This window comes from Alligator mississippiensis, chromosome 4, assembly GCF_030867095.1.
Source record: "Alligator mississippiensis isolate rAllMis1 chromosome 4, rAllMis1, whole genome shotgun sequence".
Lineage (NCBI taxonomy): Eukaryota > Metazoa > Chordata > Crocodylia > Alligatoridae > Alligator > Alligator mississippiensis.
The window spans coordinates 97,588,631-97,613,301 of NC_081827.1; the positions used below are offsets into that span (position 1 = coordinate 97,588,631).

At 45.1% G+C, this 24,671-nt stretch overlaps 1 protein-coding gene across 2 annotated transcripts in view; it reads right to left on the minus strand.

Moving 5' to 3' along the window:
* The window catches only part of EP300 (E1A binding protein p300), a 101,653-nt gene that overhangs the window by 35,219 nt on the left and 41,763 nt on the right, over positions 1-24,671 (minus strand). For both annotated transcript variants that reach the window (XM_014607611.3, XM_014607608.3), the window contains exons 4-10: positions 20,546-20,807; positions 17,795-17,908; positions 16,029-16,265; positions 6,919-7,012; positions 6,022-6,159; positions 5,054-5,171; positions 4,255-4,429 (exon numbers count right to left, since the gene is read on the minus strand). In XM_014607611.3, coding sequence (XP_014463097.2) covers positions 4,255-4,429; positions 5,054-5,171; positions 6,022-6,159; positions 6,919-7,012; positions 16,029-16,265; positions 17,795-17,908; positions 20,546-20,807 — 1,138 coding nt within the window. The remainder of the gene's footprint in view (positions 1-4,254; positions 4,430-5,053; positions 5,172-6,021; positions 6,160-6,918; positions 7,013-16,028; positions 16,266-17,794; positions 17,909-20,545; positions 20,808-24,671) is intronic.

Below are 24,671 nucleotides of genomic sequence, written 5' to 3' on the forward strand. Positions count from 1 at the left end.
TACCTGATCCCCATACCAAGGTCATCATCAGGGATCTGGGTTTCCCATTTCCCCACGGAAAAATGGAGAAAACCACGGATTCCCCCATTTTTAAATCTGAGAAAATGTGGATTTCCCTTTTAGCAGAGAAATCTGCGGATTCTCCACTTTTGCAAAGAGCTCTTGCAGGCTGGCACAGCTCCAACCTGCAAGAACCAGATTGCAGAAAGGGTGGGAAACCCCCAGCCCTGCCCAGAGGGGGAGGGAGAGGGGGAAGGGGCAGGGCCTGAGCCTCTTGAATCAGCCAAGGCTGGGCTCAGGTTCAGGCTCAGAGTCGCCCTTCGCCCCTGGAGCCTAGAGGTAAGTGGGGCTTGGGGGCTGTGGGGCAGGGCTGGGGAAGACGGTTGGGGGCTGAGGGCATGGTGGTTGCTGCCGGCCCCAGGGGGCACACCGCAATCAGGAGCAGGGCCAGGGAGCGAGGGCAGGGGTACCCCTCTGTGAAGGCTTTGCGGGCAAGTGATGCGGGGCGCAGCGTGGTGGTGCCCGCTATGTATGGGGCCTGCACATGCTGCCCGGCCAGCTGCCCAGGGGAGGGGGAGGCTGGCATGTGGTCGGCTGCACAGCTCTGCGGGCAGCTCTGCAGCGGCAGCGAGGGATGGTGGCTGGAGTAGGGGGGGCTTGCATGCAGCAGCCACTGCCGGTTACCTATGGAGCCATGCCAGTGGTGACAGACACTGCCTACAAAACCTCCCCGTGCCACTGCGGGGCCATGCCCGGAGCTGTGCAGCCAGGCAGCACGCAGCCATCCCCACCACCACCCTGTGCCATGTGGCAGCCATCCCCACCACCACACTACTGCCCTGCAGCCAGCTGCACAGAGACAAGGGGAGGTTTTGTAGGTAGCAACCATCACTGCTGGCACAGCCCTACAGGTAAGTGGCAACATGTAAGCCGCCCTCCTCCCCCCCCCCCCCCAGCCACCATCCCTCACCACTGCTGCAGAGCTGGCCATGGAGCTGTGCAGCCGGCCACATGCAAGCCTCCCCCCTCCCCCAGGCAGCCAGACGGGCAGCATGTGTGCGGCCTGCACATGGCAGGCACCACCACACTGTGCCCCACGTTGCTTGCCTGCGAAGCCTCCCGTACAGGGGCACCCCTGCCCTCACCCCCTGGCCCTGCTCCCAGCTGCAGCGTGCCACCTGGGGCCGGCAGCACCCACATACTCCCTCAGCCCCCAACCATCTTCCCCAGCCCTGTCCCACAGCCCCCAAACCCCACTTACTTCTAGGATTCAGGGGCAAAGGGCATGGCTCTGTGGTGGCAGCGCTTGCCCACATAGCCCCCCCCAGCCAGCATGTAGCCACCAGCACCTCGCACCGCTGCGGAGCCGTGCAGCTGGTTGTAAGGCATAAGCAGTGGTACAGTGGCAGCCGCTACATGTAAGTCCCCCTTTCCACCCCCTGGCTGGGTGGCATGTACGTGGCCCGCACACAGTGGTTGCCACCGCGCTGCTGTGCCCTGTGCTACTTGCCCATAAAGCTGTGCGGGTGGCCATGGGATGGTGGTGCAGGGTGCAGTGGCACAGTTGTGGTGGTGGCCTCCATATGCAAACCCCATCAGGCTGGCTACCACGTGTGTGGCTCTCAGAGTGGCAACCCCGCCCTTACCCCCTGGCCCTGCTCCTGGGAATGGGCACAGGGGCACACTCCCCCATTTCTTGATCTACTGCCCCAGCATCTTCCCTTTCCCCTGCCCTACCCAGCCCCTTCCCCCCACACACTCTTACCTGCTGGGGTGGGTGTCAGTGTTTGTGCGCCTCTGTCTGTGGGTCTGGGGGGCCGTTGTAAGGGGCATCAGGAGGGCTGTTGAGGCGAGGGGGCGGGGGGGAGTGCAGGGCACCGGCAGCGCTGGGGGGGGGGTTGGGGGGGGGTCTTTAATTTTTATCATGGATTTCAGGTTTTTAAATCACAGAATTTGCGATTTTTAAATCAGAGAAAACCAGAATCCCTGGTCATCATTTTGGAAGACATCTGACAGTATGGCAGAGAATACCATACTGAAGAGGGAAGGTGCAAGCACACAACCCTGCCTGACACCGTTTGTGACCGGAGAGGGGTCAGAGCATTCGCCATTCGCAAGGACACGTGCCATCTTGCCATCACGGAACTGTCGAACCATACTGATGAATTTCCTGGGGCATCCTTACTTCATGACTTCCCAGAGGCCTTCACAGTTCACTGCATCAAAGGCTTTGGTCAGGTCAACGAACGCAAGGTCAATGTTCTGGTCCTGGCACTTCTCTTGAAGCTGCCAGGTTGCAAACACCAGAACACAACATTGAGGCCCCTTCCACACATGTGGGTAAAGGCATGTTGGGATCTAACGCACAATTCACATAATCCCGCATTATTGCTGGTGCAGGGGGGATGCTGATCCCAGGTTCCCTCTGTACCAAAAAACACCAAGCTCCCGTGCCTGGAAAACCCATGCACCCAAGTTGAGGGACTCCCAGCCGTGAGGGCATCGCACTCACCCTTGGGGCTGGAGGATCAACAAAGGATGATCTTCCTGCTCTGGGAGTGCATGGGAACTTCCAGGCCTGGAGGATCACGTCTACCACGATCCCTAGGACTCAGGGGTGCAGGAAACCCCCACCACTGTGCACCCGTGCTGCTGGGAGGGGCTCCCAGCCTCAGAGTAGACACTGCTACATGCGCAAATTAAAGCTCGACAGCAGCCAGGTATAAGGATAGAACTTGAAACCGTGTACTAACGTCATAGCTAGTCAGAGCTTTTTATTGTGTGACAGCTACTTCACATATGTAGCTGGTCTCCAGGTAATTGTGAAATTAACCAGTTAATTGTGCAGTACCTGTCATGTGTAGGGGCCATAGGGGCTCATTCTGAGTAACAGGAGGGGGTAGTTGCTAGAGAGAAATGGAATAAGCTGAGATTTAGACTTCAAAAGTATGGAGGACATCTAACCCACCAATCCTGGTAGCATACAATATAAATACAGAGTCTCACTGCACGTCTAAAGCTGATTTCCCAAATCCATTACTGTTAATTTTTAAATTCAAGAGATGAGCATCTCTCTCTCTCTAATGTAACTCTTGTCAGGCTCATCTCAGCAAGTTATCCCTAGGTTAGGATTACAGCTATACTCCCTATACTTCAGGACCACCTTTAAAAAGAGCCTCCTAGAAGCTGCCTCTAGTGCATAATGCAAATTCACAGGCAAAGGGAAACAAGTACAGCATGGCCTCTAAACTGAGTACTAATCACATTCTCTTTTTAAAGCTGCACATGGTCTAGGACGGCCCACAGAGCCTGGGAATTCAGCCTCTGGGACTTCCCACAGGTTGGGAAATTTGGCAGCAGGGGAACAGTGGCATTTAATACTACCACCTGTCCCTGCTCCCAAAATCCCAAGCCCCATGTGGTAGATAAGAATTAGGCTGCAACCATACCCCCACACGATTAGATTGGGGCTGGGCCATGTCCACTTCACTCTATGCAGCTGGGCTGAGGCTGCACCATGCCCCCTCCACCTGTGCAGCTGGTTTGGGGCTGGCCTATATCTCCTCCTTCCCCCATGGGTCTGGGCCATGCCCTTTTTCCTTCTCCCAGTCAGGCTGGAGCCAGGCTATGCCATTTCCCCCCGAGTGGGGTGAGGACACACCCATCTCCTGGCCTTGATTAATGTCCCTTCCCCCTCTGCAGGGCCAGGCCAAGTCCCCTTCCCTAGCACAGCAAGATTAAGGCAGGGCTGTCCCCTGTCTCTCTGATGTAGCCAGATGGGCCCCCCCCCCCCCATCACACCTGCTCTGGCCACCAAATTGAGTCCACCAGCTGGATCTGGGCCAATGGGACCAGACACTACCCATACAGCCCACTAGACAGAAAGGTACCATTGGTCTAGGACTTTCACTAGAAGCAACATAAAGCACATGCTATTAACTGAGAACCTGCACATGCCAGTGACCAAAGCTGAATTCTTGGTTTTCAAATTTGCGTCAGGATACCAGACTCTGTTCACCAACTCAATGCAAGTGAGTATGAGATTTTACAAAACAATGAACAGCAAATAAGCAGCCACGAGAACACCATTTGGCCATACACTAAAAAGAAAAAACTGTTTTGAGTTCTACTAAAAAAATCATGCATTTAGCAACTTTATAAGATGAGCTGTAAAACAAAGGGGATATGGATTTTGGTCAATGATAAGTTTCACTGCACCAGGTAATCCCATTTAACTAACCCAACTGTCCTTACTTGCAGACATCCCTGGCTGTGGCTGCCCCATATTAGGCCCTTGATTCATGGGAGCTTGAGGCATGCCTGGTGCATTTGGTATCATGCTTTGCTTCTGCAGTCTGGTCCTCCGCTTTTCCTCTAATTCCTTCTGGATTTTATATATCTTCTCAGCTAGCAAGTGATAGTACTCTGCCTGTTGGGGGAACATGAGACAGGAGACATGCAATAAGTGAAGCTGACAGATTAAAACTGATCAAATATAGGATGGGAAAAAGGACTTTCTCCATATGCACTATGGTTAAGCCATTTGATTTGTGACTTCACATTATTTTCTTGCGGCATTTTGAGCAACAATCTTTCCTGAGGGTTACGCAGGCATAATTCAGAGTATTTCTGGCAACTGTAAGGTGGCTGGGATATCCTGTGGAGATTCCTTTGCTGACACTGAGTGTTTCTTTGATAGATGCCACAGTGAAGAGTAAGCACTGACTTTACAGTACATTTGGGAGAAACTCAGAAATCCCAAACATGGCCCAAGAAGGATAAAAGAAAAGGAAATGTACATGCTTAAGAAAAAAAAGCAAAACTTGAAAGCTAAGCAGTATGGATGGCTGCCACCCTTTTCAAAAAGTTCCGTGGCCTATTATTCATTTTTGGGACCCGACTTGTCCCAGCTAAAACTTCTACATCACTCCACAACCACTACTTCATTTCTGTAGTCTACTGAGGCATGTTCAAGATCGACTCCATGAATACCGTCAACTGTCTACTGTCCATACATCAGCCCATGCTAGCAAGAAAGGAAATTGCAACTTACCCTGCTATTTGCCGATTCATACATATCCCCTTCCACTTTTCGAGCATATGCTACCAGGTTCTCCATGCGCCTATCTTTTAATGCTGCAGGGTCAGGAGTAGGAAATATGGCTTGAACTCTGAAAAAGAGAAAAACCCAGGCAAACAGATGAAAAAAAGAAATGAACCCCTTGAACCTAAGTAAGTGAACTGATCAGTTAGGAGATTTTAGACCATTTCAAAAGAATCTGAGTTCCTTCACAGTGTTTTAGGAATAAGGAGTGATAAATTTAGTGGGCTCTATATCTCATTTCTCTCCCAACATTACCACTGGGAATAAAGAGTGGGATATATTAGATACAACAGGGACAGAACTAAAGCAGCTGACAACTTTAAAAAACAATATAAATAAGAGGAAATAACTGCATCTGTTGGAATTATTCCTTCTTACTACTGACATCCAAAATCTACGCTCATTGTCCAACCTTGGAAAAGCCTTTTGCTTTTGATAAATGTACAAGCTACCCAGATTTCATAGCTTCTCTAAGCCTGGTCTCACAGGGCATTTATACACATGCTCCAGGAGTGGGGGGAAGTGGGGGAGAGGAAGCATCTCATGTACCAGCGTTCCCAAGCTTAAAAATAGTAGCAGAGTTGCTTTAACTAAAGCTTGTTCAACGAACTTAAGTTAAAGTGCCCCTGCCGCCATTTTTAAGTGCGGGGACACTGATACACAAGACACTGGAGTCTGCTGGAACGCGGTAATTACCAAGTTCCAGCAGACTTAAATCGAGTCTGCTCCGAGACATAATTACAGCGCATTGGAGCAGCCTTGCTGCTCATGTATAGACACCCACAGGCACCAGACTGAACTTTTTAAAGAAGTTCTATTCAAGGTTCTTTGTAAATCTAAGGAGCTGGATGTACTTAATTTTAGAAAACTGCCAGCACCTTTTAGCTCCTCAACATGAACTTGTTTTGGATACTCACAGTTTATGAACAAGATGATTTCGAAGGTCCTGAGTTATATCTTCATGCCACTGTTTTCGAATTCCAGTGTTGGATGGTTGTGCTGCTGTTGGCATAGCCCCCAAACTGGCAACACTGGCGCTCTCGCTCATTATGGGACTTGAAAACAAAATAAAAATTTGTTGAAGGGAAAAAAATGTTAGATTTGATTTGTGACTTCACATTGATACCCTAATTTTATACCGAAGGATGATGAAGCAGTCACTTGTTCTTTTACTAATTCCCAAACTGAGCAGTAATCACTTCAATAATCAATGAAATGCAGTCACCTCTGGGGTGATGCAAGATGGCTGTTTGACAGCACATGACAGCCCTACACAACAATTCGGAATATTAAAGCTATTAAATCCAACAGAAAACCAAGCAAGTTATAGTACCCAAATGGAACCTGGACAACATTAGAATCTACTACTCCATTCCTTTTTCAAAAAGATTATAGACTTGGAAGTTACAAATCAATAATGCTGTATCCCACAAAGATAGGGCAACAGTGCCTCATAGGCCTATAGCATGGTAAATTATAGAGGTGCAATGTATCACCATACTGCTTCTGCATTTTCCTTGAGGTCTGCCCAAACACTGATCCAGATTAACCCTTGCCACCTATGAAATCTACTTCATTGGGCAATGAAGAAACCTTTAACAAGCTCAAACTGGAGTCCAGGAACATACAAACAATTTCAGTAATTCTCTCCACTTACCAAAAACACCCTCAAACCCAATGATATATTTTCCAATCCTAAATACAAAGATCAGATAAACTGCTCAACAGGGGAGCTGGAATCCCTATTTTAGAACTAACAGGCATTTTCAACTGAACAGAGTTATTCTTCTGGATTAAGGGACAAATTAACTTACTTTTGGGAATTCATGGTTGAATGCAACATTGAGTCAGGCAGTAGATTAGGGGTTTGAACCCCCACACCTCCATTCACTCCCATGGGATTTGCACCTAAATGGCAATAAAAAGGTAATCTTAAAATGAATGATTTATCACAACACTAAAACTGTACTAAATCCTCTTCTCAGCATAGTCAACAAAAATACATTCAGAGCTCTTCAGAACTATCCATACGTAATACTGTGGCTTTCAAACATTACCCCTATTTAATACAGAATATTTTCCATTAGACCTGGAGTGGGCCAGAAGAGAGTTACTGGGCTAGCCTGTGAGCTGGATTGGGCTGTGCCACAGTTGGCGTACAGAGCTGGTGCAGAGGGCCACAGCATGCAGCACATGCCCCATATGCCAGCTACCTGTGTTGTGTGCAGTGCCTGGGGTACAGAGCTCAGTCTGGGCACTGCACAGACCGGATCACAGGGTTCCTTTGGCCCATAGGCCATATGTTCAACACCCCCACACTAGACAGTAGTGACACTTTTACAATTTGCCTGGAATTTTAATGCAGCAGCGACCAATATGGTTTTTGTTTACTTCCTTGTTTCTCCATTCACAATTATAACTCAAGCCTATATACTTGAATAGATTTCCTTTCCTGCCAGATGAAGTTGTGCAAATCAGTTTTGGAGTGACATTAGAGGAGGCACAGCCTGCATATAATTCTCAGTGTCAGTGCTCAGCAGGTGGAAGAATATGTTGCACAAACTTGACTGGCATTGTTAGGACAACAGATTGACTGTTAGAAGACTGCTCTGTCTTCCTCAACTTGGGGCCTATGGAGCAGAGTAATGAAATGGCTGGCAGCTGCTTGGTTTCCTTCCCACAAAGAAAAGGCATAATCCATGTGTGCAAAGCATATACTGTTAACAGGTAAAAAGATGACTGAGGGCCCCCAGCCAACTCATTGTAACTAGGACTTTTGGGGGAGGAATATGCTCTGTATATCGACAACTCACTAAAGTGAGCTTGAGCTAAGGAATATTTCCAGAAACTGGGACGGGGGATGGGGAAGGGACACAAAAAAAGATCAACATAAGGAGCCCAACCTCTGAAGCATGTGGTCCACAAGTTCCTTTGCAAAACTAGTCTCCTTCACAACCAGGCACAAGTGTTTGCCTCTGACTGCAGAGCCCCAACTTTATTTTCCTTCAACCTCCCCACCAAAGGTTCACCCTCCTCTGTCCCTACCATCAAACAAGCCCATATATTGATGCTTCCCAGGTTCAGCTATTATAACCCCCTTTTTTGCTATTCCTCCTGTCCCTCACCCCCATCAATGCAATGAAGATCAGGGGGTAAGACTGAAAAACAATTCTCTCCCTTTTTTGTACTGATTACACCAGTGGTTCTCAACTTTTTTCTCTTTCTTTTTTTTAAATACTTGGTGGACTTTCCATAAAACTTTCTGGAATTTAGTGGCACCCCCTTCCAGACTAAATTATTTATTACTGTGCCCCTGCACAGGCATGTACTTTCCCTTGCATGCACACACATGAGCAGAGCCCTTTCGTAGCATGGGCACACAGGGCCCTGCTCCTTCAGACAAAGCTCCCTTCCCTTGCCCATGAAAGAGTGTGTACATACTCCCTATTCTGCAATCAGAGCCCTCTGCTTTGCCCTCCACTGCCAGCCAGCCAGGCTTTAACCAGTCCATTGCTTGCACCAGCATCTGAGAGATCCTTTTGAGACTGCTGTATTGGCTGCTACACTAGGATGTGAGGGAGGAAGCAGTTTAGACCCACTGAGCCCTGGCCACTCATTACCTATATTAGCTGCTGTTGCCACTGTCACTGTCCATGGAACTCCCTGCTCTGCTGCTCCTGGACACGCTACAGACATGTATTTCCAGCCCTGACACACAGGTGCCTGCCCGATCGGGAATAACAGCATCTTAAAGCTCATCTCCAAGCTACTGCACTGCTTCCACAGACTCAAAAAGATCTAACGGCAACCTGGGGTGCGCAGCATCCTGGTTGAGAGCCACTTTATTATTACACACAACTCAAGCGCTGCACTTTAAGAGTTTAAATCCATTCCTCCTACACTGTGTCATACTGACTCCTTGTTTTGTCTTTACTTTCTCTGTGCCTTTTATATCACTCCTACTCTTGGGATGGTTTCCCAGTAAGACATATGCCAAGACCTCTTCCTCTTCAGTTTAAAATTAGGCAAATCCCAGAAAACACACTGAATGGAAAGAACCAACACTAAAGCAGGGAGATGAATTAAGTGGCACTGCTTTTCTTATATACATTTAAGATTCACCTTGTGACATTTCGTGATTAACTTCTGAAAAATCCACTAGTTCCAGAAAGTACACCAGCTAAAAAAAAATACCATGTTTTTCCACTGTCACACCAACTCCCTTGAAACTAAGCCCTGAAATAGGTTTGTTTCATTTAACATTCCCTACACATTGAAGCACTCTGTAGCAGTAATTATAAGTAGTTTAAACTTCACATATAATATCAATGTTTAAGGCCTGTGGGCCATGGTTGGAACAACAGTTGGACAACTGAAGCCACCAAAGAGTGGAAAATGGCTTCAATATTTCCTTTATCAGTTCTAACAGAAGGACTGCTTCAAAATATTTCAAGGGCTCTCTGGCAACACAATACTAAGCTATGTCAAAAAATTGCCAAGGTTTCAGCTGAAAGTAATTTCCTTCAGGAACAAGGGCTGCTTTACAGGCATAAAAAAAAAAAGGTGCTTTACTTTAAACTAAGTGTACCCCTGTGCTGAGCCCAGAAGAGGCATCATGTTAGATGGACCCAGCTCACCCAATGTCTGTATAGATTGGGCGCTTTAGGAGGGATTTTTTGGCACTTTTATATAATCGCTGATTGAATCAGCTTTAGATAAAAGTGCCAAAGTGCCCACTGAAGTAGGCCTGTGTGGAGCGGCTGGTATTCAATTCGGTGATTCAAATCACTGTCCTGATCTGATTCGGTCATATCTGATTTGGAGATTCGGCAGCAGCCAAATCTCCGAATCAGCCAGGCCCATCCCCTGCCCCTCTCCCAGCCCAGCAATGGCTGCCTGGTCCAACCCAGCTCCCAGCACTTGGGGGGGAAAAAAAGCCCTGGCTCCGCGGGTGCTGCTGGGCAGGGGGCAATCTGCATGAGCCCCCGAACCCACCCTCCTTTCCCCTTGGGTGCCCCACACGGGCCAGCTTTGGACCTTAAAAAACAAAACAAAAACAAAACAAAAAAACCCCTGAAGAAACCCTGGGACTCACTGCTCCTGCTGGCGGGGGCAATCCCTGCTGCCCTGTGCTATGTGGGGGACTGTGCACGAGCCCCAGCGACGCCCCAAGGCTGCACCAGGAGCAACGAGTCCCGGGGCTTTCTTTAAAGTTTTAAATCTTTAAAGTACCAGGCACTGGGGCCGGCAGGGGTTCCCCTGTGGTCCCCTCCCTCAGCCCCCTCTCCCCCGTCCCTAGTACTTACCAGCTTGGAGTGGCTACAGCAAATCATCAAAGCTCTCCGAATCTTTGCCGAAGACTCGGAGAGCTTTGAATTGATTTGGACCTTTAAACTGGTCCCGATTCTATTTGGAGATTTGGCCACTGAATCGAGCCGTATCTCCTCCAAATTGCATCACCACCTGAAGCTTCGCGCAGCCCTATACTAAAGCACCCAATCTATACAGATGCTGTAGAGCCCAGCTGAACTAACGAGCTGCTGCTTCTGGTAAAGCAAAGTGCGGGTTTGTTTGTTTTTTTTAATGTCTATCAACAGCCAAGATGAATTTTAAGTGTCACTAGACAGCAGACTCTCCTTTAAGTAGGTTTTGGTGAAAGGCAGTGTTTTTCAATCTTTTTCATTTGCAGACCCTGAAAAAATTTTGAATGAAGCTGCAGGCTCCTTTGAATTGTAAGTATGGGTATTCACATACTTCTGATTGATCATAGTAGTTTTTTGCAGACCCTTCAGACCTCGTCTGTGGACCCCCAGGGGTCCATGGACCATAGGTTGAAAACTACTGATGTAAGGGGAAGGAGGCAGATGCTATACCCTGGAAAGGACTGCAAGATCTTTCCTGTCACAGTATACACCTGCTAATGAGTAATGCTACTGCAGAAGGCTTCTCTACCTAGTCTGCCCCTCAACCAAAAGACTTACATAATCACATCCTTTCAGTTTGTTATCCCAACACCTCTGAAATACTAATAAAAAACTAAATCATTGTGCTCAAGCTGTCAAGAAAGTGTCAGTTTATTCTAGACGTCAAAAGTGACCTTTCAGAAGATGGCTAGTTCCAAGTCTAATTGTGGGAATTTTGTGTTCTCCATATATGTTTAAGTCCTTCAGTATTTATTTTCCCCTACTAATTTATGCAATGGGGTGTGTATAAAATAGTCAGGGCACTAGAACTTTGTAATTAGATAAGCTACATTTCCATGGAATTTCACCAAGATAAAGACAGCTCAGAAACAGGAGTCAGGGATAGCAACTGCCATACTCAGAGTGACATTGTCCATCTACTCGACACCTTGCCTAAGAATGGCCAGTGCTTTTGGGGGGGGGGGAGGAGGATTGGGTTTCTTCTTCCTCTAATTATGGAATACTATGGCACAGAAGGAAATATTTTCCCCTCCAAATTTCAGCTGGGAATCAATCTGCTTCCTAAAGATTTATAACCTTTGTAATGTTTCTTCTAGCATGGATGTACATATTACTCTTAAACCATATGCATAATGTCATTTTGAAATGTACTACAATCATCTGGCTCAAAAATATCCTTTACTAGGTACTTCCAAATATGGAATTTGGAAAAGTCAGTAAAGAAAGGAGGACTAGAAAAAGAGAATTATCAAGGGCTCCACTGAGTTGAGTTGCATGGCTCTCAAGCATCAGATCTTTTTTCCAGAAAATTGTTCTTGTGCTGTCTCTTACCTAACAGAGTTTCTTCATACAATAAATATTTCTTCTACATTTTGTAGTTGCCTTTAAGTTAAATAAGCACACCTGTTCTTTTAGTGATAACAAGTGAACAGGAATGCCTACAAGTAGGCCTTTTGTTGTTATTTTCATGTGGCTGGTATATCACACCTCATCCTCTTCCAAGATAAGCAGCCATAGCTTTTAATCTCAATTTTTCAACTACCCGTCCTCACACTAAAGGCATCATTTTTTTGGCCCTCTCCAGATCTATTTTATTTCTGCTACTTCTGACAGAATCAGACATAGTATTGGAGATGAAGATAAATCTATTTAAGTAAAGTGTGGGAATGCAGGTATTTAATCTCTATAAGTGGTAAAGTCAGCACAAAAAAAAAATCTATGATAGCCTACAAAGCTATTCAGAAGGCATGCAAAACACTCAAGCGTATTTGGGACCAAATAAACAGATAAACAAAGAGGAAAAAAAGACCTACCAGGAACTGAATTTATAATCTCAGGGTGCCTATACATGTGCTCGGGGTTGTGGGGCAGAGGTGTTTTAATTATAGCAGTTCCCAGAGAGTCACTTTAATTAAAATGCCGCAGGATCACATGTATTAAGGCCCAGCACGTTTAAAAATGGCCACAGTACACTTTAACTAAAGCTCATTGAACAAGCTTAATTAAAAGTGCTGCAACGACCATTTTTAAACCCACAGGGGCTTATACACATGACACTGCGGCAATGCTACAGCATTCTAATTAGAATGTGAAGCAGATTGGATTAACTGAGTCCGCTGTGACACATTCTAATTAGAACGTGTTTAAGCACACGTATAGGCACCCTGAGAGACTAATCAATGACACCAGGAGAGAATTCATAACAAAACTACTAGAAGAAAGCTGGGCCACATATGCACGGCCTCCAACAGGGCATGGAGTGCTATAGTAAACCCACGCTGTGCACTACATTTAAGCTGTAATATAGCGCACAAACTAAAGAATGGCAACATGCATCCTGAGCTGCTCTTAGCCCCAGTCTAAGGTGGGCTAAACAATATGGCCAGTCTCTCTTTAATGGCAGAGCTACATTGCACTTTGGTATTTTGGGGGGAAAAAAGTGACAGTACAGATCCTCAGACGCCTAGCAAAGTGCTGGCACTATAAAAGTGACACTGCTACTGAAAAGGGAGAATGGAGCTTTTTTGCTTTAGGGACAAAGGAATAAGAACCAATGCCAACTGCCTTGAAAGTCAATTTAAGGGGTCAGCTTCCCCATAAACCTATGATATGGTTCCTCAATGAGCAGAGGTTTCAAGATTTATCATTTCACTGATCAAACCAAACTGGACAAAAATGTTAGCTTCCTAAATGCAATGTGAATTGCTGGTCACCATAAATGTTGCCTACAGATGATAATCATCTACCTAGTAAATCAATTACAAGGTATTTAGAACAAAAAAAGGAGGGGAGAGGAAGAGGAATTTCATTTTAGGATGGAAAAAAAGTCTTTAAAACTTGATGGTGTCATGGTTGTTATTTGTACTACCGCAAAAACATCTTAGTGTGCTGCAGCACTGTTAGAGCAATATTATGGCCATGATGGTCCAGGAAATACAAGTCAGTCACATCTTACGCGGGGGTTAGGTGCTGAAGTCAGCACGTAAGGCGAAAATCATGTAAGGTGAAAATCGGTGACTATACACAGGGTGGGAGGGGGAGCGGGACTTGAGTTTGCACATGGCGACGTGCTTAGAGCTGTGCAGCCGGTGGCAGTGGCGCAGTGCAGGGTGGTGGTGGGGATGGCTGCGTGCTGCCCGGCCACCACCACGCTGCTGCCCCGCAGCCAGCCACACAGCTCTGGGCACGGCTTCATGGCAACAGAGGCAGGTTTGAGGCAGTGGCCGTCACCGCCATAATGGGCCTCCAGGTAAGCGGCAGCATCGCATGCCAACTCAAGCCCCGCCCCCCCATGTATAGTTGAATTTGCGCAAGTTAAATGCGCATATGATGCAACTGACCTGTATGCAAAAGGCAAGGATTTTTGTGAGTGTTATTGGACCAACTGTATTGTTGGGAAGGATATAGGCAAGCTTTTACGTACCACATACCTGAGGAAGGGTATTTGGTACCTGAAAAGTTTGTGTTTACTCCTTATTTTACTGCAGAATTTTATGACAGGTAAAGGAATAGAAGTAGGAATTTGCAGTTAAAAAGTGCTGTAATGCTGAATCTTTGAGAAACTATTTTCCTTCCTAGAGTCTGAGTCCAACTGATACAAAATTAATGGGTTTTAAATAAATAGGTCTGGTTTAAAACCTCGCCTCTCCTCTTACCTGTTCAGGTTTCAATTTCTTATAAAAGACTTTTGCATGACTTCAAGTACCATATTTAAAACAAGACTTAAAAAAAGAGTCCTTGCTATCTGTTGTCATAACAGAGAAAAAGAAAATGCTTATTGGCAGACTGTCAAAGCATAGGAAAGTTAAAAGGCCATCAAGGTGTCACAAATTAAGATGGCATTTTTTCCACTCCAGAAATGTGGCTGAAGAAAAGAGCTGTGTCAGATGAAGACATGCTGTATCCCAATGGTAGAAAATGCTGAGCACAAAAACAAGGGTCCAAGAAAGGATACATTCTAATGCTAGGCAGAACAAGAACACCCCTTGGGCACTGTTCATAATCCTTATATTGAGAAAAAGAAATGGCATAGACCAAATAAAACTGAAAGAATTTGAGGAGAGGGAGAAACTACATTCAGATTCTCTACGTTAGCCTAGGAGTCTCAAACAGTTAAGAATCTAAGGAGGTTCTCCCAATACTTCAGATAGCTCTTCTTCTTAGAATAGGATTAGCTCCAACACAGATTTCTTGCAGAAATAAATATATGAGAAGAGCCTGACAGAAAACAGCCCCAAAAACATTGAAAAGCCATAAAAGTCTCAAATTAAGATGGAAAGCTCTTGCTATCTATAAATCAATACTTATAGTTTGATTTCAAACCTAAATAACTATATGGATTATTTTGCCAAAAAAGACATTTTATCACAGAAACACAGGCACTAAAAGTTATGATGAAACTCAAGTATTCAATCAGCCTGCTACTGCATTTGCAAAGTTGGTTTGGAAGGACTTAAATGAGGTTATACAAAATCTGACTTGCATCATCTTCATTTGCCAAAAAACTCGCACTAGAGAGTTATGAATGTTTACTCCTGTGTTCTTGAACTTGTGAACAAGTGGATTGTTTGGTTGCAGGTCATCAGGGGGACTTCAACATCTTCTCAACATGACACAACAAGAGGTTTTGTTTTACACAGTGTTTCAAAGATGCAGTGTATGAGTAGAAAAATTATAACTGAAGGCACTTCTTTCCCCAAACTGTATTACAAGCATGACAGGTCTTGGTTCAGTCTTTTCTTCAAATCTGCCACGACTAACCATCAACTTCCCTTTTACTTCCATAACAAAGGAAAGTCATTCTTCTCTGCAATACAATACTCAGTTTAAGCCAAGGGTGGGCAAAACATGGCCCGCAGCCCAGATCTGGTCCACCAGCCCATTCTATCCGGTCTGTGGGGCCCCTAAAAAATTTAGAAAATTAATATTCATCTGCCCCTGGCTGCCTGTCATGTGGCCCTTAATGGCTTGTCAAAACTCAGTAAGCGGCCCTCTGCCTGAAATAATTGCCCACTGTTAGTTTAAGCCAACTATAAACTCAATATGCCAAATTAACAACAACTGCCTCACATGCACTTGGAACCAATCAAAAATTAAAGTGCTGCTGTATCTTTAAGTGACCCTAAATATCTCCTGACAGCAGGGGACAGAACGAATTAAGTGTCGTTCTAATTAAAGGTAATACCTTTAAACACTCCCTAGTGGCTCTAAAATGAGCAACATGGGTCCAAGAAATTCTAGTCAGATGATTCTAAGCAATAACATTAAGACAACAATTCCCTTTTCACTTAAATTTCTAAGCAAACGTCACATGACTTAGATGGTATAAAATACTGAAAACTGTAAATGATCATGAAGTTACCCCTGCAATCCAGTATGTGCTGGGTATGAATTTACAACTCCGAAACACCTGAAGCATCCTTCAAAAAAAAAAAATCATGAAACAAAATGAAACACACCAGACATATAGTTTATAGTTTAAGACTAGAGGATCAACTTACTCATGGGATTCATGGGGCGCAACCCCTGGGGTGACTGCCCTTGCTGTTGATTCTTCACTTGAGCCTGGGATTGCGTCTGCATCTGGTTTCCTTGATAGGTCAGTCCAAGGGCTGCATAGGCTCTCTCAATAGAGCTAGGGTCAATTTGACTGGTAGTGTTTATACTGGACGTAGTCTGCTGCCCCACCCCTACAGTGCCAGTGTTTGCAAGTCCAACTGTAGCTCCGCCTAATAACGCTGGAAAAGATATGCTACATTAACACAAACATCAGAAACTAAAGAAAAAGGTGGAAATGTGCAGAAGCTCAATAAATCCAAATAATACCCTTACAAGAGCAAGCAGATTAGCAGCACAACGTCAACAACAAGAAGTTGGAGGAATGTTGCTCAACAGCCTTTAAAATCATAATGTTCTGCTTTTACTATGGACTAACAATGGTAAATTTATGCTTTATTTTTAAATATACAGGGCACATACAATTGTTTTAACCAAGTGGAAATAACAGCTGCATACAACTGTAGATGTTAAAGGTCAAGAGAAGCAGAATACTTCAAATCTGTCAAGGAGTTAACCCACCTGAATTCACTCTTACTTCTATATAGTTCCAGGATACACAAAAGCAGGCAAGGGGGGCAGTTATAAAAAGAGTGCATAAGAGCATATTCAAATCAACTAGAATGAGGGCAGAATAATACTGGAGAACAGGAGCACAGAAGAGGATTTTGATTGAAACACCGAGAGAGTCAGGCAGCATGAAGAGTTTGGACAGATAACACTGAGGGTAAAAAAGGAGTACCACCAGCTGGGACAGTGCAAAGACTATTAATTTGTCTAGTGTCTTGTTTAATGTGGCTGAAGCACATAAGGTGGGAGGGCTAACCGGTAAAAGTAACTTGCTGGGTGTGTGAAGGACAATTATTCTCATTTGACCTTAGCTGAAGGGAAAAGATTCCTAATAATCAGTAAAACCATCAAATACTTTGCCTTAGACCCAGAGGTTCTCAACTTTTTTGGACTCAAGGCACCCCCTCCATAACTTCTATGAATTGAGTGGCAACCAAATTTCAGAAACATATTTATATATCACAGTGCTTACTTCCTTGCAGGGCTGGGCAGTGGGGGTACGGAAATCAGCCAGGCAGAAAGAAACCCAAGCCTGCGCTTATCTCCTCACACCTCCCAACACCCTTCAAAAGGATCTTGCAGCACCCTCTGCACCTTGCAGAGCTGCATCACAGCTCTAACCTGTTTAGGGTATGCTGTTATAAGGGTAACTATGAATGGAGAGCCTGTAAAGCACATTTTAAAAAATAATTCTGAAAGAATGCAGTAAATAACCTGTGATAAATGCAGCTACTCAAATAATACTTTCACATTAGTGATCTGAGCAGATCATTGTAGTAAGAACATTCTGCTCTATTGCTAAGGTGCAAGATCCAGTCTATGTTCTGTTGCAAGGATGATACCCTCAACAAATTTTTCTCCAAATGGATCACCAACTTTCAGATCCGGCACCACGGTGGTAAGTTTTCCAGGTCAGGAATATATTAAGTTGAAGACCACCTTGGGTAACAACAGTGGACAACAAACTGGAGAAATTAAGGATAAAATTCCAAAACGAGAGGAAAACCCATTTCAGTTCTTGATGGGCCTGGCAGCTTTGCTATCCATCCTTGCACAGGCATACAAACAGATCCAACTCTAGAGAGATAACACCTTATGGTCATGGACACTTTATGATGAAACTAGCAAATAGAATACTTACATTGTTGATTTCTTTTGTCCCCAGCATTTTTTAGAGGCAAACATACAGGACAGTCATGTCTTGTACAATTCTTCCAGTGCGAGATGATTTGTCGTGAAGATGCGCAGTGTGCCACTAAAAAAAAAAAAAAAAAAGGAAAATGGGAAGGGAAGCCTTTAAGAGAAATCTTCAAGTCTGCATATTTCCATGTTCCATACAAAATTAACTAAAGAATCAATTATTTCTCTAGGATTATCTATACATTGACACAATGATAGTGCTAACCAAAGGAAAAATTAGGTCACCCAGAACTTCACACCACTGCAGAAACTACACTGCTTCCAGATCTGACCCACCCATGCTCATGGGAAATATCAAATATTATTATACTTTCTAGGATATGTCTACACTGTAAAATACAGTGCAGGGATAAGAGAAAAAGAATATACTACTTTCATTTTGAGCTCTTATCAAAAGATCTAATCCAGTCTTATGGTTAAGTTTTACTGTTAATGAAGAGGTTTTTTTTAACTCGCTTTTATGCTACTCTCTTCTTGTTCATTTCTGCTTGTATATTGAAGTTGACTATGCAAAGTTATTAGAATAGCAACCACAAATTTAACAGCTTTCCTGCACAGTATTTCTCCTTCCAAAGGACTGGTATAAAGTAGGGGTGTATTTGAAAGAACCAGCTTTTGGGGCAGAGGGCATTTCAATCTCCATGTCGCTAATTGGCATACTATCATTACTGAAGCATCCAGAGGAGGTACTGCCAATTAAACTAGTTTACATAAAAAGGACACTTGCTAACTACAAACTTACCACACTTCCTCTCCACCAATCAGTTTTTAAAAAGCCAAACGCGTAGCCATAAAACTGCAATTGTCATTGGATCAAACTTAACCCAGGTAAGGAAAGAAATATATGAAAGAGTCCATATTTTATTACAAGGATCTGAAGAGCTAACCATTTATGTTGTTGTTATTACTTCCATTTAGGAATCAAGATTGATGGCAAAACTGAAATTGCTTTGCACAGAATCTGTTAAGACTATAAAATATGGGTTCCCTTAAATTATTTATTAACAATATAAGGGGTAACATCTCTGCTAACAGGAGTGCTGAAGTGGCATATCAAAGAAAAATTATTCCATTATGACAGAATATCACCACTTTCTGAAAGATCCCAACATGCTTTAGAAATTGCATACGCATGGATCATTCAGCAGTCAGAGAAGCAGCCACCTCCAAGGTGACTAAGGCAGAGGCTTCTGTTGAGAGGCGGAAGCCTACAAAACAATCCCAGACAAAAGTAAAGAAAACCATATCCATTAAAACTGCATGAGGAATTTAAGGTCAGACAATAGTTAACTAGCTTGGAATTCGGGCAAAATACTGAGACCAAACACTTTGTTTTCTTTGAAAGCCTTAAGTTGTCAAGACCTCAATTTCACTTTTCCTCTGAAACATGGGTCTTCATGCAAGATAACTTAGAAACACCCCCCTCAGGTACTAGATGATATTAATTAGGGCTGCACCGACAGATTTTTTTTTGCCAATACCAATGGCCGATTATTAACCAGCCATATCAGCCAGTATCAGTCTGGCAGCTGACATGCATCCCGGTAGCACAGAGAGCAGCAGCATCTGGCCAGTAAGTCTATGGGGGGGGGGCGGGGCAGCAGCGTGGGAGGACAGATTGAGGCCCCCATGGTAAGGGAGGGAATGAGTCTGGGGCAGAGGCCAGGACTGCCCAGCTGGGGCGGGGTGAAGCCTCAGGCAGCTTGTCCAGAGGGTGTGGGGGTGGCTCCCTGATGCTGTGTGCACCCCCAGGGGAGGCACTGGGGGCACATACCCTCTGGATTTGTGCACAGGGTGAGGCAGGCTGCCTGCTGTGGGCTCAGGGCCAGAGGTTGTGCCAACCTCTTCCCAGTGGAAAGGCTAGGCTGGGGTTGTGCTAGAGGTGGGCAGCAGTGCTGAGAGGGGAGGCTAAGGGGTGGGCTACAGCCACCCTAAAATTCACTGTAGCGTCCCTGTAACCCCCTCTCCCAGCACTACCGCACACCCTCAGCGCAGCCCCCGCACCAGGAAGAGGCTGGAGCAGCCCCTGGCTCCGAGCCCACAGCTGGCAGCCGACCCTCACCCTGTGCACAAATCCAGGGTGCACATGCCCCTCATGCTTCCCCTGGGGGTGCACACAGTATGCATGCTGTGACTGCACACATGCACGCAGCATTTATCAGTGGCATTATCAACTACAAATGGCCAAAAAAGACAGATTGCTAATAATGTCCATTTTCCTTTTACTGGTGCCAATCTGATATGGACCAGTATATCGGTGCACCTCTAATATAAATTCTGTAAAAGGTGCTCTTTGCTCAGATCTCCAACACCACCGCAGCAGCAGTGGAATATTCCAACCAAGTACTGCTCAAAGTTAAATCTCTCCTGTGGGAGACCACAGTATCAAGGCCAAAGGTCTTAGGGCTATGGACCAGTGCTAGATACTCCAGTGTTTTGGAATGGCGGAAAAGGTTAAATCTCAGAAGTACAAAAGCTGCTTATTCTTCTATTAAGATACAGATAGGGTCATGGTGGCACTGTCAAATAAAAGACACTTCCTGAGCTTAAGTGATTTAAATTTGTTTATGAAAGTTCTTATACCTTCTTCAGGGAGTCTTGCCAAACCTTATTTTTATGTATTTATTTTAAACACAGTAGGCTGGGACACGTGCACATACACTTATGCATGCCCCCTACCCCCCCTACTTACCTTGGCAAGATTTGCCAGCCTGGCAGTGTGTCATGTGGTTGAGGACATTCTTCATGGTACGGCAATGAGGGAGGTTGCACTGTCGCACCTCACCATTGGCTTGTTCTCGCCGTTGACACTTGTGGGCGTGTAAGAGGAGAACGAGCTGCTGTTGAATGAGCTTACGTTTCTCTGGGTCTGCTGTAGGGGCCCCTGACCCCATAGCTTGGGGAGCAGCTGGCACCATCCCAGCTGGTTGGACCTGCGGCGCTTGCTGCTGGCCCTTCAGGAGAAGACAGGAGACGTACTCATTAGAACCAAGTCACTTTTTAAAAAAAACCCCCAAAAAAGTCACTTAGAGTTAACCAGAGTGTATTCAAAATAATTATTAAAATGTCACTAAGATGATCACACATGTAAAGAATTTTTCCTCCATTCCTTGATACTTGATTATTTATTTTATCAGTAATTATACATTTATTAATATTATCAATATTATTTCATAACAGAATTGAAATTTGTTACTGATCCCAATGAACTACTTTGAGCATGTTCTTCTCCTCCTCCTATCATGGCTGATGAAGTGATTAAGGGCACCCAGTTTTACACACACTTTCAGCATCACTTGAGACTTTTCAATTAGTCCATCATACTAAAATGCAGTTTAATTCTTCATCAACTTTAAACATTAGAGATATGGGCACAGCTGTTTAAATGCCCCAAGAAAGAGCTCTTGTACAATTGAAAAAAAAATGTTGATAGAAGTCTTTCTCCATTGACAGGAAATCAGACTGAAGAGAAGATAGTGGGAAAATTACTGGAACACAAGGATCATCTCTAAAGTACTGTGAATTTCGAGATCCTCCACCTGTGGCTCTGATCCTTTTTTCTCTAGGTGCTTTTAATAGCATTAATGGCTCATTTTGCAAGAGAAGGATGGTACTAGTAAAATGCCCTTTACCCTCCCCCTCATTATTAGGTTGTTCAATAAGTTTCAGTCTGGGGGAATAATACACACCATGGGGACTTCTAGCTGTAGGTGCACCGTATCACCAATTGAAGGGTTTTTAGTATGGATGGAAGCTCTGAGAAGGTATAATTGTTCAGGACTCCAACTAACAAAAATATCCAACTGCTTTTATATTTCAGTGACATGACCATATTGGTCTTCCTGGATGTTTTCAGAATTTCTCTGAGCACACATTTCTTCAGCAAGCAAGTGGCTATGCTTTTGTGTATACAGTTTCTCTCAAAAGTTATACGTATACACGGAGGAATGAAATCACTTGGTAATAGTTAGCTATGAATTTCCAAAGTAACTTGAAACAAAATGTTTCAAGACTATCACTTAGGATTTTAAAAATACACTTGAGATCTAACAGCAGTGGGACACTGACATCATCCTTATCCCCCTGTTTTGCCTGTAGCAGTTTAAAGTGGTCTTGGTATTTGGGGGCAAAGTGCAACTGCTATTTGTGTAGTTTCAGGAACAGGTTAGACAAGCACTTGTATGGGGGGTGACAGTTTGGATAGAGATGATCCTGCCACGAGCAAAAGGACAGACTAGGTAACATTCTGAGGTCCATTCCAGCCCTACGTTTCTATGATTACATTTTTCCTGTGTTCAGTATCTATGGATCACTTGTAATGAACAGCACATTGAATTACATGTTAGAGATGCACCGATATATCAGTCCATATCAGATCGGCACCAAGAAAATGGAAATTGACATGATCAGCAATCAGCTTTTTTTAGCAAGCGTAGCTCAATGTCACCGATAAATGCCGCGTGCATGCTCACAGCTGCATGCATGCACATGGCTAGTAATGCAACCTGGCAGCTTGAAGAGTAGTGTCTGACCAGTAAGTCTGTGGGGGGGAAGGGGTGTACGGATCGAGGCCCCCCACGGTGAAGGAAAGTGTGGCAGGGGCAGTTGCTACCCAGCTGGGATGGGGGGTGGGGTATAGGATGGAGCCACAGGTGGCTCATCCAGAGGGCACGGGGAGGGGAGGGGGGGTAAGAGTGGAAGGGGGGCCACTCCCAGCCACTGCACGCACCTCTGGGGAAGGCATAAGGGGCATGTGCCCCTCAGATTTGTGCGCAGGGTGAGGGTGGGCTGCCTGCTTGGGGTTGGAGGCTGCGCCGGCCTCTTCCTGGTGGGGGGCCTGGGTCAAAGCTGTACTTAGGGTGGGTGGGGGCAGGGCAGGCAGAGGCAGCAATGCCAGGAGGGGGGGCTACAGGGAATTTTGGGGTGGCTACAGCCTATCCCATAGCCCCCCTCTCCTAGCACCACTGCCGCCTGCCCTGCCTCTGCCCAGAACCCCTGGTGGGAAAAGGCTGGCTCAGGCCCTGGCTCTGAGCCTGCAGTGGGCAGCCCGCCTTTGTACTGTGCACAAATCTAGGGGGCACATGACTCCCATGCCTCCCCTGGGGGCATGCACAGCAGCTGGTAGCCACTCCCCCCGAGGAGCCACCCTCAGTTCTGTCCTGCACCCTGCCTTATTCCCTCCCCCACCATGGGGGCCTCGATCTGCCCCCACCATGCCCCTTCCCCCCCCCCCCCCCCAAACAGACTTATCAGCAGATGTTGGTTTCCAAGATGCTGGGTTGCATATCGGCAACCAGACTGTATCAGCCAATATGGCTGGCTAATAAATTGGACATCTGTATCGGCCAAAAACATCTTTATCGGTACACATCTATTGTGTGCACTTTGTCTTAAGATTGTGCTCAATCTCTGTCCTGGTTGTGCCTTTCATCAATACTGTCACTGAAAGACATGAATGATATCAAACTTTGAGGCTGTACGTAGGTACTTAATATGAATGTGAGACCTTCTTTGTATCCTCTTGCTCCCAACCTTCTACCGAAGGGATGGGCCTGGAAGTACGAGGATATTAAGAGTGCTGGCATTATTTAACCATATTCTTTCAACAGAACATTTCTGAGACACAAATTACTGTAGAAACTTGTTTATATCTGGCTGCACTTTCACTAATCCTATAACTTTGTAACAGCAACATTCACTCAAGACAACAGGCTTAATAAATAAATGCCCACCTACATGGGCATTAGCCACCTAAGCAGAGCTCTTCAATAGTTTCAAGAAACTTAACATGCTGCAATTCTCCAACTTCAGTGATGGATGCCTTAAGTAACAGACTCATTTGGATATTCCTTTCTCAGTTTTCAAGGTTCCAAAAAGAGAAAGGGTCCTTCGTTATATTTTAGACTCCTGAGCAACAGAATCCAAGCTTTTTCTATTTGCTGTCTTCTTTGCAGTCAAAGTTTCACACAACACAGCACACCATTACTGCTGTCTGAGTGCCTGCAAACCACGTGCTGCACCTCAGCTGCTCAGTGGTACCTATATCTGCTCTTACCGTACAGAGAGAAACAATCAGAGCAGCTTCAGTTCACAGAAAAATGGCAAGTCCCTGTCCTGTTAATTGCAGGCACATGAACTGTTTGTGTACCTGCACCCTACAGTAAGTCAGCGCTGAACAGGCACACCTTTCCCGTTTCATTCAGTGTGGGGGGAGGAGTTGCCCTGTTGTACCCCTCACCACAGGTAACTGAGGATACAGGAACAATTATCAAAGAATAATTATTGCATGATAAAGTCCACACCACTTAAGGTCCCAGGCCCTTAATTAAAGAAAGATTGAGTCTTATCAGAATAGACTTCATGTGCCAACAATTAAGAGGTGGGGACTTAATCTTGCCTGAGCTACTTCTCTGTAGTTGTCCATCAGCCCACTCTTACCCCATGTTGAGAAAAACTAAGGCAGATTACCCTTAAATGAAACACAGCTAAACTTGTCATTTCAGTTGCTGGAAAGCAGCTGAGCCACAATTAAGCCCCATCCCCTGTTAATTACAAACATTGAGCAACTGCAGTCTCCAGGGATTAGAGGTGCTATGTGGCCTGCAACCCTCACCAGGTGTTGGGCCCCTTAGTTTTGGAATTGTTGATCTTGGTACTCATTCTCACAATTCTTTTTTTTTTCCATACCAAGAGTTCCAAATTCCTGTTGCTATTTCCTATATTCCATGGATATCCATTAAGTTGCACCCCTCCCATTTTACAAAGAATCAGGAAAAATTCATTTCTAGACCTATTTTCAGACCCATCTTTAGCATTAG